Source organism: Dipodomys ordii, unplaced genomic scaffold (assembly GCF_000151885.1).
Source record: "Dipodomys ordii isolate 6190 unplaced genomic scaffold, Dord_2.0 Scaffold21, whole genome shotgun sequence".
In the NCBI taxonomy this organism is placed as follows: domain Eukaryota; kingdom Metazoa; phylum Chordata; class Mammalia; order Rodentia; family Heteromyidae; genus Dipodomys; species Dipodomys ordii.
In genome coordinates, this window is record NW_012267237.1 from 9,601,771 (window position 1) to 9,614,883 (window position 13,113).

General features: G+C 52.3%; 1 protein-coding gene across 1 annotated transcript in view; it reads right to left on the reverse strand.

Annotated features, from left to right (window-relative positions):
- Nucleotides 1-13,113, reverse strand: part of Ankh (ANKH inorganic pyrophosphate transport regulator) — a 51,378-nt gene that overhangs the window by 10,651 nt on the left and 27,614 nt on the right. Inside the window, exons 7-8 of the mRNA XM_013013847.1 lie at nucleotides 11,362-11,454; nucleotides 7,981-8,076 (exon numbers count right to left, since the gene is read on the reverse strand). Coding sequence (XP_012869301.1) covers nucleotides 7,981-8,076; nucleotides 11,362-11,454 — 189 coding nt within the window. The remainder of the gene's footprint in view (nucleotides 1-7,980; nucleotides 8,077-11,361; nucleotides 11,455-13,113) is intronic.

Below are 13,113 nucleotides of genomic sequence, written 5' to 3' on the forward strand. Positions count from 1 at the left end.
GCTGTGGCTCAAGTGGTAGAGCGCTAGCCTTGAGCTGAAGAGCTGAGGGACAGCGCCCAGGCCCAGAGCTCAGGCCCCACGACCGGACCCAAAACCGAGCGCTGGGTGTGGTGGTTTGTGCCTGCCATCCCAGCTGCAGTGAGAATCCCCAAAGAGAATCGCAGTCCCACTGGCTGCCAGGGCACTTTATCCCAAATACGACCAGCGCAAAAAGGGATGGTGGTGTGGCTCAGCAGTAAAGCACCAGTGCAAGGCCCCCGTTCAAACTCCAGTATTGCCAAAGAAACACCCTTAAACAAAAATGTACCCGTTTTAGCTGTGTTTTACAATGCTCCCCCCCTTTAAAATTGTCTTTATTTGTACAAAGGGATTCCAGTTCAACATGTCAGTTACCCGGCTCCTCGATTTTTTTGACAATAAGAAGAGTTTGTAGTTTGACATGGCTCCTGACAGTACAGGTGCCTTTCCCATCCAAGGCAACGTTAGACTCAGCAAGGCACCAAGCGCTGCTTGGGAGAAACAACAAGCCTCAAACAGCAGGGGGCGCTGTGCACCAAGCCCGCAGAAGTTCTAGGTCACACATGGCTTGCAGGTTCTACTTGCTATATCTGAAGTTCCACTCTTTCCTAGCCTTACCCTGTCTGATTTGGAAGTTTCCACCTTTAACTTTTCCTTCCCATTGATTGTTACTGGGGAAAGGAGAGAGCTGGTTTGGCAAGATAAAAAAAAGTTTTATGATGGATGGATGGATGGGGTATTTAATTAATGGTACAGGCAAAATGGCTAGCATGGTGAATTTCATGTTATATGTATCTTATTAAAGTTAAAGGTTAAAAAATTGGAACTTGCTCCCAACAGTCCCACATGCGTGTTCATTGAGTAATCATTTTCAAAACTCTCATGAGAACCCATACTGGCTTTATGAAGAGGTCCCGAGAGAGCTTTAGGAACCAGCCACAATTGTCTTCATCTCTCCGGAGTCTCAAAAATAAACAGATCAATCCCCTCAGATCTGCAGGGTGTGCTCACTTAAAAAGCAAATGCTGAGTTGGGAACCGGTGGCTCATGTCGGTAACCTTAGCTACTCAGGAACCTAAGATCTGAGGATCAAGGTTCAAAGCCAGGCTGGGCAGGAAAGCCTGTGATGTTCTTGTCTCCAATTAATCACAAAGAGCCAGAAGTGGGCGTGTGGCTCACGTGTAGCCAGCCTTGAGGGAAACAAAGGGATATAGCAGCCAGGCTCTGAGTTCAAGCCCCAGGACAGACACAAAACCAAACCAAACTAAGAACTAAAGCAAATGGTGGACTACAGAAGCTTCCTGCGCAGAACATGAAGAAGGGGAAGCGGCTGAGAATCCTGGTAGGTTGCTTACACGCAGCCAGGAGCTGTTCACAGCTGATTTCACGGCACCCTCACGCGGTCCCAGGACGGCGCCCTCCTTCTAGGTCTTCCCTGATGAGGACACGTAGTCCTGTTGGGGCCCCAGGTCGCCTGTTCCAAAAGGATCTTGAGGACCCTGAATCCTCACCCTCTCCTGATGTCCAGGATGTCCTCCGGCGCCGGAACGTTCCTGCCCACCGGGCCTCAGTTCCTTGGGATGAGAAAGCTGTGAACTCTGTTCATTTACCTTGGGTCCTTTCTTCCATCCCTCATGCACAAGAGAGTCATTTTCCTCGCTGGATAATGGGATCAGTGGGCAGCGGTCTCCACCCCCTGGCGTGGGGGGGGGGCTCACACAGCCGCCTTTGTTCCAACCAAGGGTCAGCATGGTACGCAGCTGTGGCCCCGCCCCAGCCTCGCCCAGGATGGCTGGGCCGAGGGCAGGCTCTGGGGTGGGGAGTCACGGGAGGTGAACCTGGGTCCTTCTTAGGAACCCACTTTAACGTGGGCATCAGGGCCACCTGGACACTCTCTTTGGACAAAGGATTTTAGTCTCTATCACTTCTGATCTCGCTGCTTTCTAAACTGGCCATCGGAACAGTCCCGGGACAAGCTTTGCTGACTAGAGGTAACCAAGAGCAAGGATTCTTGGAGTGACCAGCACGGAAAACAGAGGCACCAAATAGCAGCCAAAACAACAACAACAACAACAAACACCCCAAAAGGGAGCTGAGGAGATCAGATCACCCTGATCTGCATGAGGAGATCAGATCACCCTGATCTGCAAGGTGAAGAAACAAGACTCAAGCGGGGAAACTCAGGCCGCTAGAGGCAGTGCCAGCCCGGGGTCCAGCCTCTGACTTCTGGGCAGAGCGCTTTCCCCTGCGCATCTGTCTTCATCTGCCACAGTGCCTGAGAGCCCGAGGAGCAGGTGCAGCTTCTCGGGGAATTAGAACACTATAAATACCAGCACTGAGGTGACCTTGCTCTCTTGGAGGTGGAGGCAGGCAAAGGGCGGAGTTCTTGTTTGTGTCTCGGAAAGGGCTGCCTGCCTGGAGAGCTACCTGTGTGCTCCTGGCCTCCATCCAGGAGGAGGCAGGGAGGCCCGAAGGATGAGGCTGGTCCTGCAGGGGAGGGGGGAGTTCATGCTTGGATTTCCACAGGAAGACTCAAGAAGGAACTTTCATCTCCTTTCCTCGCCATCAGATACAGCCTCTCCCCTCCCTTCCCCTTCCACACGTCAGGCGACAGCTCTGTCCCCTAGGGCAGGCCCAGCGGGAGGCAGAGGCCGCCAGGGGACAGGCAGACCACGGCCTCTTTGAAGTCACACACCGGGGAGACTAGAAAGGAATGAAAGGAAACAGGAAGAAAATTGCGAATCCAGGGCGAGTAGGTTCCCACAGCACCAGAGAATCTAAGAGGAGGCTCAAAGGTGCTCAGAGAGAATTCCCCCCTCACCACCAGCAGAAAAGAGGCCGGCGAGGAGGGGTGTGCGGGCGATGGCGCCCTGGTTTGCAGGGGTGAAGGGTCAGCCTGCAAGGTGGCATGCCCCTGCCTGGCCCTCTCTTCTGGCAGGCCCAGCGGACAGCTGGGATCTTGGCCCTCCAAGGTTCCTTGTGCTCCGGCGGCCGCTGGGCTGGAAAGCCGGAGCCTGGGGCGGGCGCGCAGGCCAGAGGCGCTCAGGCCCCGCAGGGGTGACGAAGGCAGAGCTGGGAGCAGGGCATGCTGGGGGGCTCTGGGCGGTGGAGGCCTGAAGGGAGGGCATGTGAAGGTCAGGAACCAGATCCTGCAGGATGACCAGCCAGCTCACCTCACATAACCCGCCCTGCGTGGCCGCCGCCCTCCCTGGGGGCTTCTTTTGTCCCTGTTCCCATCGCCGCCCTGGCTCCGGCAGCCCCATCCATGGGAGGCTGTCTGGGGCCCCTGCATGGCCCCAGGACTTTGCCATCACCTGGACGCGGGCTGGCAAAGCCTGGTGAGAACAGTCCTCCGCAGCTGCCTATGAGACGGGCTCCCCGACACCCGAACTCCCCTGCACAACCCCGCAGCAGCCAACCACTTACTGATTCCTTAGAAATGCCGGGTGCCGTGGCTCACACCTGTCATCCTAGCCACTCAGGAGGCTGAGATCTGAGGATCGCGCTTCACAGCCAACGTGGGCAGGAAAGTCCATGAGACTCTTATCTCCAATGAACCACTAGAAAACTGCAAGTGGCGCTGTGGCTCAAGTGGTAGAGCGCTTGACTTGAGCTGAAGAGCTGAGGGACAGTGCCCAGGCCCAGAGTTCAGGCCCCACGACCAATCAAAAAAAGAATGCTTCTTTCTTTAATCCTTCTCCAGTGTACTGCAACTTGGACTAAAGGCCCGACAGTGCAGAGACTGTGGGAGTCCCAGCGCATCCAGGCTCCGCGGTCTCCCCCACCGCACCCCACTCCCGCCATTCTGCACGGGCTTCTGCGACAAGCGCTTCTCTCTGGGGTTCCCCTGACCTCCACATCCCTCCATCTCTGTGGAATGGAGCCTTCCTTCCTTCCCCGCTCCTGTCTCCCCTCCTGGCTGTCTCTGACAGCGGGGGGTGGGGGTGGGGTTCTGGGCACAGGCTGCACAAAAGTGCCTGCCTGCCGTGCTTGCCAAGAGCGTCTGGATGCACGCCCGCTTCCACTGTGCACAAAGGGGTGCGGGGAGCTCCAGCAGCAGCCAGGCCTGTGCTGTGCATGGATTCTTCCCCACTGCCCTCAGACCACAAGCTCTCCAGAGCTCAAGCAACACAGAGAGCTCAAGAAGAGAAAACAGCGGACGCTTAGAAAATGCCACTTATGAAGCAACATGGAGCCCTGAGGACTCTAAGCAGCTGCTGAGACCCCCGTGTAAAACCATGTGTTATGCATGTCAGGAAGTCGGAAGGATGAAGTCTAAAATACGTTTTGGGTAAATCAGCAAATCTGGTAACTTCAGTCTGATGGGGTGTGTGGGCTTTCACCAAGCTGGTGTGGCGTCTAGGAGCAGGGTGGCGGTGTGTCACTCTTTGGGGACCACAGTGCCATCAGGAGGCCACACGGCACCCTGATTCCGGGTTTCCATTTTGCCCCATGGAAAGTCCAGTGGGGACCAGGTTGGGTGTTCTTGGAAGCAAGGTTTCTGCATGTTTAGCACTGCCAGTTCTTCCCAGCAAGACAAATCCCCCCGCAGAGTCACCGCCACCCTCCTTCCCTGCCCTCTGCAGCCTTTCTACCGAGCCATACAGACAGCTGGGCCTGTAACGGACAGAGACCTCGGCCCTATGGGAAGGTTTAGGGCCAAAGAGCCTTTTCCTGGGAACAAAGCCAGCACTCACCGCCTGCTCTTTGAGGTCTGCATTCTCCCCGGTCCCTGCGTCACCACCGGCAGTTCAGCCTCCCGGTGTGGCTTCAACAGGTGCCTTGCAGGGAGCAGTCTTCAGAGCTGTTCTCTGCATGGTCTTATTGTGCACGTAGTTTTGGACTATTTTCCTTCCCTTTAAACAATAGCTTGGCATCGCCTTGCCAACCTTGCTCTGCATTACGTCCATCCCCTCTCTGCTGTTCACCTGACTGTTTGACTTCCCCCTGTCCTTGTCTCCACTCCTCTGTGTTGGCTTGAAGAATCCAGTCAGTGTTTTCTTTGGCCCCTGAGAGCCAGAAGCCAAATGGAACAGGAACAGAGAATAAATTCTGCTCTTTTCTGCTCTCTATAACTCCTGAATTTACTCTTCTAATTGCACAGAAGAAACCCGTTGCCTTTCATAAAACCTACCGCTTTAACAAAACAAAATGCTTTTGGGTAAGAGTATGAAGCTAGCCCAATTTTTTTTTGTAGGATACTCTACATCTAAATTTACAATCTATAATAGAGAATAAATAAGTGTGTCATGGCAGCATCTCAGTCTCTTATAGGTTGTTAAGAGTAACCAAGTGGCCAGGCACTGGTGCTCATGCCTGTAATCCTATTTACTTAGGAGGCTGAGATTTGAAAATCATGGTTTGAAGCCAGCCTGGGGCCTGGAAAGTCCATGAGACTCTTATCTCCAGTTAGTCATCAAAAGCCAAGTGTGCAGCTGTGGGTCATGTGGTAGAGCACTAGACCTGAGCAAAAAAAATTCTCAGGGACAGTGTCCAGGCCCCGAGTCCAAGCCCCAGGACCAGCATGTGCACGTGTGCATGCACACACACATGCATGCGTGCATGAGCACACACACGTACACACACAGAGCTATCTACACAGTATATGACAGGTTGATACTTAACTTAGAAAAGCTTTTGCTTTCAGCCAAGACATTCAATCAAACAACTGAGTCACTGTAGGGAAAAGAGTTTGTGAGATATCACAAACTCAAATACTACAACATTTAATGTTGAAGAGATGGTCATTTCTTCAAGTGCAGTGTCAACTATCCCAATCTGAAGACCTGAAGATCAGTATTTTTTTCCTGTTGTTTGGGGACAGTGAAGTTCGAGGTAGGGGGCTGAGTTCTAGCAAGTTCTATTATTGGATACTTGGACAAGTCAATTGTTCTGTCTGAGTCTTTTCTTTTTCTGAGAAAAATGATAGGTTTTGAGTAGTTCATCTCCAAGTTTCCTTCTAATACAGGATTCTGTCTCTTTCTTTCCCTCCATCCCTCTCTTCTCTCTTCCTTCCTTCCTTCCTTCCTTCCTTCCTTCCTTCCTTCCTTCCTCCCTCCCTTCCTTTCTCTCCCTCTCCCCTCTCTCTGTTGTGGGCCTTGAACTCTGGGCCTGGGCGCTTGTCCCTGAGCTCTTCAGCTCAAGGTGAGCGCTCTACCATTTGAGCCACAGTGCCATGAGTCTTTATTCTAAGGCAAAAATTTACCTTAAGATACTTCTAGTTAAAGATTTAAAAAATCCGGGATTAGAGTAAGTAAAGAAATAAACCCTTGGAGATGTACGAATTTTTCCAGGTCCTTAGTCATCATTTCAAAATAAACTTGCTGCAGAATAATTTGTTTCAGAGGTACAAATGGCTGGCCATGAGCCACGCACAAGGAGAACTCTCCTGGCACCCCACACGATCAAGATTTCCATCGCCCTCCACTCCAGCTGTGGAAGACTTTTCTGCCAGGAGAAGCAGCCAGCCTCGGCCTGGCAGCCACGGCCTCGACCCGCTGGCTTTCTACCTGGATGAGGCCCAAGTCAGAACCTGGCTTTGGACTCCACTCTCAACTCACTGCCCTCTTACACGGTGTCCAAAAGCTGAGGTCCATTCTTGGAATAGAAATTTCTCTGTTTTTCCTAAAATACCCTTCTCCTTTTTTTTTTAAAGCAGTTTCAAAGTTGTTCAGTGTTTTGCTAATATTTTAGGGAACTATGGAAAAACCTGCACAGCATAGGAAGGAAGAATGCCAACAGAGGAACAGGGTCGCCCGGGGTCACTGGTCTGACTCCAACAGTCATATGAGAACAGCAATGCCTTGCCAGGGAGGAAGGCCGGGAGTAGGTGACTGACACCCCCACACTCCAAGGGTTGATGGTGGGAGCGGCGGCGTGGGTGGTGCAGGTTGCTGAGACCCCGAGGCCTGGGTGCTGGGTATTTGTCTTGAGTTTTCCCTAGAACACTGTATTCAGGTATTGGATCAATAAAAATAATGCCCACTAGAGGGTTAACATGAGCCAGGGCTTGATTTTAAAGCTACTCACAGGGGTCATCACGCGAGGTAGTTAGGATCATGGTGAGGAACGCAGGGACTGTGTTCTTGCTCTCAGTGTGAGCTCACACCCTGAATACCCTTCGTTATAAGGATTGCTGTACACACTCAGACATTCTCGTAACACTGCACATGGAAATGGAAATTCAGTTTTGCAGGACTTCATAAGAAATGTGCAGTCACAACAATAACCTGAAACACTGAGCAGGGGTCAAAGACTTCCTCCATTTTTTAAATTTCCTTCTCCCCCTTATCCTTACAACCCAAAGGGCACAGTCGACCGCGTGAGGATGTTTGTAAATGTGAGGTGTGTTGCCATGGTATATCATAAACAACCTTAAACGATAGACCATGTCCCTTGGATGAGAAAGGACGCACAGACTATTTGATACACTTGAGTTGCCCCTGGGGTTCAGTGAAGGAAGGATGCACGTTGTTTACTGAAGGCTGTGCACCCGGACCCCAGGAGACTGTAGTGGCTCATGGTTACCCACAGCTGCATCCTTAGCAGACACAGAGGACTTTGGATTGGGACTGTCCCCAGAAGATGGACGAAATAAGTCCCATCAGGGTAATGTAATTAGGAACTTCTACCAGAGACACCGAAAAAATTCCAGTGAAGTCTGGGAAAGGACAGGGATGGTTATCAAGTTGCATTTGGATGTTTAAAAAAAAATTAGCTGGGAATGTTATTCAAATGAAGAACAAAAGTCTGCTTTCCTGATCATTTTTAAGGGTCCTGAGAAGCGTGGGAAGTAGGTAGGACTTTTACTTCTAGATTCCATGACTTTTCTGACAGTAATCACTCACAGGGAGAAAGAAGACCATCTGAGAAGGTGTGAAGGAACCTAGCACTTTAAGTTCCTTTAAAAGGAGAGCTTCCCCTGCATATGCACAGAGTGGGGACAGGCCCCGGGGCTCTTACCGTCAGGGACAGGGCCATGCAGACAAACGTGAACTTCTTGATGTGGGCCGCCGTGACCGTGTTGCTTGTGCTCGCCAGTTTATTGCTGGGGTTATTCTGGGGAAAGAAGATGGCAGTGAGGATGGGATCCAGCTTATCCTTGGCTGACCTCCCCCCAGATCGGAGTCTTGTGTGATGTGTCTGAATACAGATGTCAAGTGACCGCATAGAAGAGCACTGTCATGCTCGGTCTTTCTCAGACAGCTGTCACGCTCCTGTACGTGAATGTTAACCAGGGTAAAGTCAGGATGGATTCAATCCTTTCCTTTCGCCCTGCCCTGGGCTCCTGTGCCCCCTTCGCGGCTTGGGCAGACACTGTGCCTGCCACCACCGCGGTCTCCAGAAGGCAGTGCCTGGCTCAGTCTGGCCCCTGTGCTGCCTGATGACCCTGCAGCTGTCTTTAGGGCAGGAACTGAAGCCCGCTGCATCCACCGCCTGTCTGGGGGACTGTGCACTGCTGAGAGCGAGCACTGTGTGTCTCACTGACTGCTTTGGCTCGGGAGCACTTAACACAATATGGAGCAGAGAAGATCTTGGAAGAGCCTCTGCTGCACTGAATCGTAAGCAAATCGTGCACGTAGCGCGGCGTCCTCTGTCAGGCCACTAATCTGAGTCTTGCCGAAGTTTTCCCAGCCAAGTTCACGCCTCCCCCATCACAACAAAAACTGGGTTCTGAAGCCAGGAAAATCCTCAGAGAAGTCCTATCTCATTAGAGAGCCAATTAGTCCCAGAGCTGATAAACAAAAACTACCGTGACACCTGGCTCTACATCTGGCCTAATGGAAGATACGAGACTCTCCGGATTCTGCCAGAAAATGTGGTGGTTTGCTTTCCCTGAGGAGGCTGAGGAACCTTTGAGACCCCCAATCTTTGTGGATGCTAGCGGGGAACTTGGACGGATTGTGCATTTCTCAACTCTCATCTCCCGCAGCAAAGTTCAAAGCCCCCTGTGTTGGCGATCTATGTCTTCATGCATCCCAGAGGACGCTGCAGTGATGCCTGGGAGAATCAGGACAGGGAGAGAATCAGGTGGTCTCCCACAAACACACACTCTGCCGTGGCTCACATGGTGTGAAAGAGCAACTATTTCTCCAGCAGGGTAGAAGTGAACTTTGGTGTTTCACCAGATGAACACTGGGGTTTCATTTGCTTGCCTGATCTGTTCAGAACATTCTCTTTCATCGATGACAACCAAATTTTACAGAGATTCTGCACTCGTGGAAATCTTTCTCTGGTTATGAGAACTACCACAAGGTGCATGAGGAATTTTAAATCTCTTCTGGAAACCACAATGAAGCTAAGGACTTCAATGGTCAAGATAGTAAAGCATGCACAGTGGTGTCTACAATGCCCGAAACCAGATGGCATTTCCATTTACTAGCTTCGCATTGCTCAGTGGATGGGTGGAAACAATGGGTGAGCCGTTAGCAGGATTCCAGGCAATGCAGGGGCATGCTCATTAAGTAAGTTTTGTCATGGCTCTAACCTCTGTAATGAAGTGAAGACTATGTTTTCTTTGGGTGTTTCACCGAGGGCGTACACTGTAGCATTGTTAAGTCTTATTAGTTCAAGGTAGCCAAAGCCAATTTCAGACAAGATTTTCCCGGCCAGGGGTACACCCGCTCTGGCCTCTGTGCAGCATTATATAATCTCATTCTCCAGAGCTCCAAGTGCAAGGTAGCAAGACTGCCTTTTCTAGGCTCTACCTCTATCTGCACGTTTCTTGAAATGAAAGCAGTGACTTCTACCCACAGACTGTGTTAGACCCACTGAGCACAGACAGTCTGCTCAGCAGTTCTCCGGGAGACTCAGGCAGTCTAGTTATGGGGGTGGGGGGGCAGCGACCTCAAACCCGTCTGAGGAGATGCTGTAAGCTAAAGTGGCATCAGATGTCTGCTGCAGGTGGTGAGAGACTAGGGCAAAGTCCACACCCACCAGAGGCCAGAGCAGAGCCCGGCCCTGCCCGGCCCGGCCCACACTGGGCTGCCTGCTGGGGTCCCTGCCGTATGGAGGCAGACATGTCTGAGTCTCTGTGGGTAAGCGCAGGTGCCCGGGACATAGAGGAGGGTGATGGGAATCCGGAAGGACAGACAGCGGGGAAGGGGGTGGTGTGGAGGAATGCACGGGAATGGAGAGGGCATGGAGCGTGTGCATGCGTGTTCACACGAGCAACACACTAGCAGGGAGACTGTGCCTGCGGAACTGATGGAGAGCGGCTGGCTTCTCCAGGTTCCATCATTGGGTACACCTCATTATGGTCTGAGGTACTTGGGGGCTGCCTTGGGCTCAGGGTTTGAGGACGGAGGGTAGAGGACCAGCAGGAAAGCCATTCCACAGCGGCTGACCCCTCACCGAAGCTCCCATCTAGTGGCAGGGGGTAGTCGGGGTGTTGGCGAGTGTGTGGCCTGAGGCTGCCCAGGGCTCTTTCACCTCTGAGAAGCCACAGGGAGAGGTGTGTGGTGGGGAGCAGGAGGAAGGGGAACCGGTGCTGGCCAGATTCGAACTCAGACTGCCCGTGCTGCCGCCTGGGGACCCGCCTGCTGGGGACCCCTGGCCCAAAGCTGCCTCTCCTGGCTTCGTGGCCTATTGCTGGGAGCAGAGAAAACAGCACCACCCACTGGGATAGAGACCCAGCTCGGAATGGCACAGGGCAGGCGATTTGCTTCTTTTCCATCTTCCCATTGCCAACACTGCCCACCACTGACTGGATGTCTTGGTAGCTATTTGCTTTAGAGTAAAAATAAAAAGCTATGGATGCTCGCGAGATAGACACCGATGTGACGTGGCCCCTGTGGCCAGGCGGGCAGCTGGAGGGCACACAGCCGTGATCTGCTGAGGATTTCAGGCAGAACAAGTCTGCCATATCAAGGCCAAACTGGACGGAGGCCCGTGCCGTGCCAGGCGCCCCCCACGCCTCCCGGCCCTTGCCATGAAAGACAGCTGTGTGCCCACCGCTCACCTGCGCCGTGCGCTACGAACTCCATGAGGGCGAGTTTCACTAGAGAACCAACCACAAAACAACACCTACATAGTCATTGCTTGACGGTATATTTCCCCATTGGCAGACAAATGATTTCTCCACAGGAACACCCTCAAACGATCAGAGAAGCCCCCCATGTGGAAAAGCTCTCAACAGATCAACATCAAGGTAAAAACTAAAAACTGCCCTGTTATTTATTTTGTTAAGAGGAAAATACCCCAGTCACCTGCAACACTCCAGTGCCATGATAACCCCACAAAAAGAAGTGAGCCCCAGAAGCAACCATGTTCCTCTGAGACCCCTGTCGATCAAAAGACAATTTGAAAAAACATGTTTCCAACACCGAGCCACGCGGGTCTCACCTTGTCAAAAGCAGGATAGACAGCCCGGATTTCTGTCAGCCAGCCGTACGGCATGTGACCCACGGGGTACGTGGCCGTCAGAATGGCCACTGCCTGCAAGGAGAAGAGCAGGCAGCATTAGTGTGGGCCCCGGCACAAGGTCTCTCAGTAGCTGCAGGGCTTGAGACAGGGCTAGCAGAAGATCCCTCTCCCTAGCCAGCCACAGAATGGTCTAGAACAGAGAGAGCAGGTAACATACAGTGCACTGGATGGAGAGGCTAAGAATTGAGCCCAGCCTTTTCAGACTCCAGGGTCAGCCCCACTGGGCACCTCATCTGCAGGTTCTGGGGCTCACTTCTCTTGGGAGCACCTCAGCTCAGTGCGTTCCTCACCCCTCCGTTCCAGCACGGGCACCGTTTGTGGATCTGTGCTACTCTCTTTACATTTCAACTCATTTCAGACTGCTCGTCAGTGCGGCTCAATTAAACATTTTAGTTTCATGAAAATAATAAAGAATTCACAGACAAAGAGCTCTTGGTGGGTTTCCTACGGGGAAGAATAGGAGAAAAATGAAAAGGGAACACCTAAGCTACGTTCTTCCACTCTCAAATGAAGAGATAGGCAGGCTTCATCGACTTGAATGTCCGGCATTCCAAGAACCTCAGGCCAGTTCTAGCATGTGGAGAGACGGTGGGGCGGCATGAAGGAACAGAAGAAAGCATTGTGGCTGCGGGGTGCCTAGCTGCAAGCCTTCCCCTCCTGCCTCTCTGCTCTGCGAGACACGAACCCTCTGGGAGCTTCCCTCTCCTCCAGCTGAACAGAAATGAGGCTTATCTCACAGGCTGATGGGGAGCCAGTGAAAAGTATTTAAATACCGCCCCATCTGTAGACATCCCACAACTGCTGGTTCTATGACGCATGCTGTCTTCTATGCATTACTGTCCATTTAAAAATGGTTCTACTACAAAACTGACCCTTTGTTTGTTGGAAGGGGAAGACGGAAAGTCCAATGGAGAGGTGATGGAAGTCCCATTCTTCATGACTGGGAGACCAGGGCTACTGTGTTATAGAAGCCATCTAAGATGGCATCTACGATGTGAAAACAAAATCCAGAAACACACGGAGGCCGGAGAAAGCATTCTGCTTTTGGTTTACAGGCTTCTCTTGCCCAGCCAACCCGAGCTCGTCCCAGGACCTGGAAACTGGCAGATGCCCGGGGCTGGAGAGCTGCTGACAGCGCGTCGAGTCCTCCGCTCCCTAATGAGGAGCCGCCAGCCTCCGCGAGGCTGGCCAGGGCCAGACACGGAACGATTTCTCCAGAAGGCAGTGGAGGTGGGAAGAAATGAAGTCATTCTATTTGTCCATACCCAACTTGAAAGAGGGAACGGATGAGTCAACTCTTTCTTTGGAGTAGTTGCCAGTTTCCAGATACGTTTTTTGGGGGGAGATGGAAGGGAGTAAATAAAAGAGACCCTCATTTGGAGGAAGGCAGATTGCCAAAGAGTCTGAGGTCCAGATGACCGGTGGGGTGCTGGCACAGGAGGGCGGTGGTGAGCAGGTGAGCGAGGTTCGGCTCAGCGGGCAGGCACAGTCACTTCTACTGCTACAGGGCACAGTCTACGGTTGTCCTCCACCATGCTAGTCAAGAGGCCCTTTAGAAACCCAAACCATGGAGGAACGGCAGGCCCCGAAGTTCCTCAGGGGGTAAATGAGAGGATGAAGCAGCTGCTATTTTTCCTCAATCATAGAGTCACTGAATGGGATGAGGTAGTT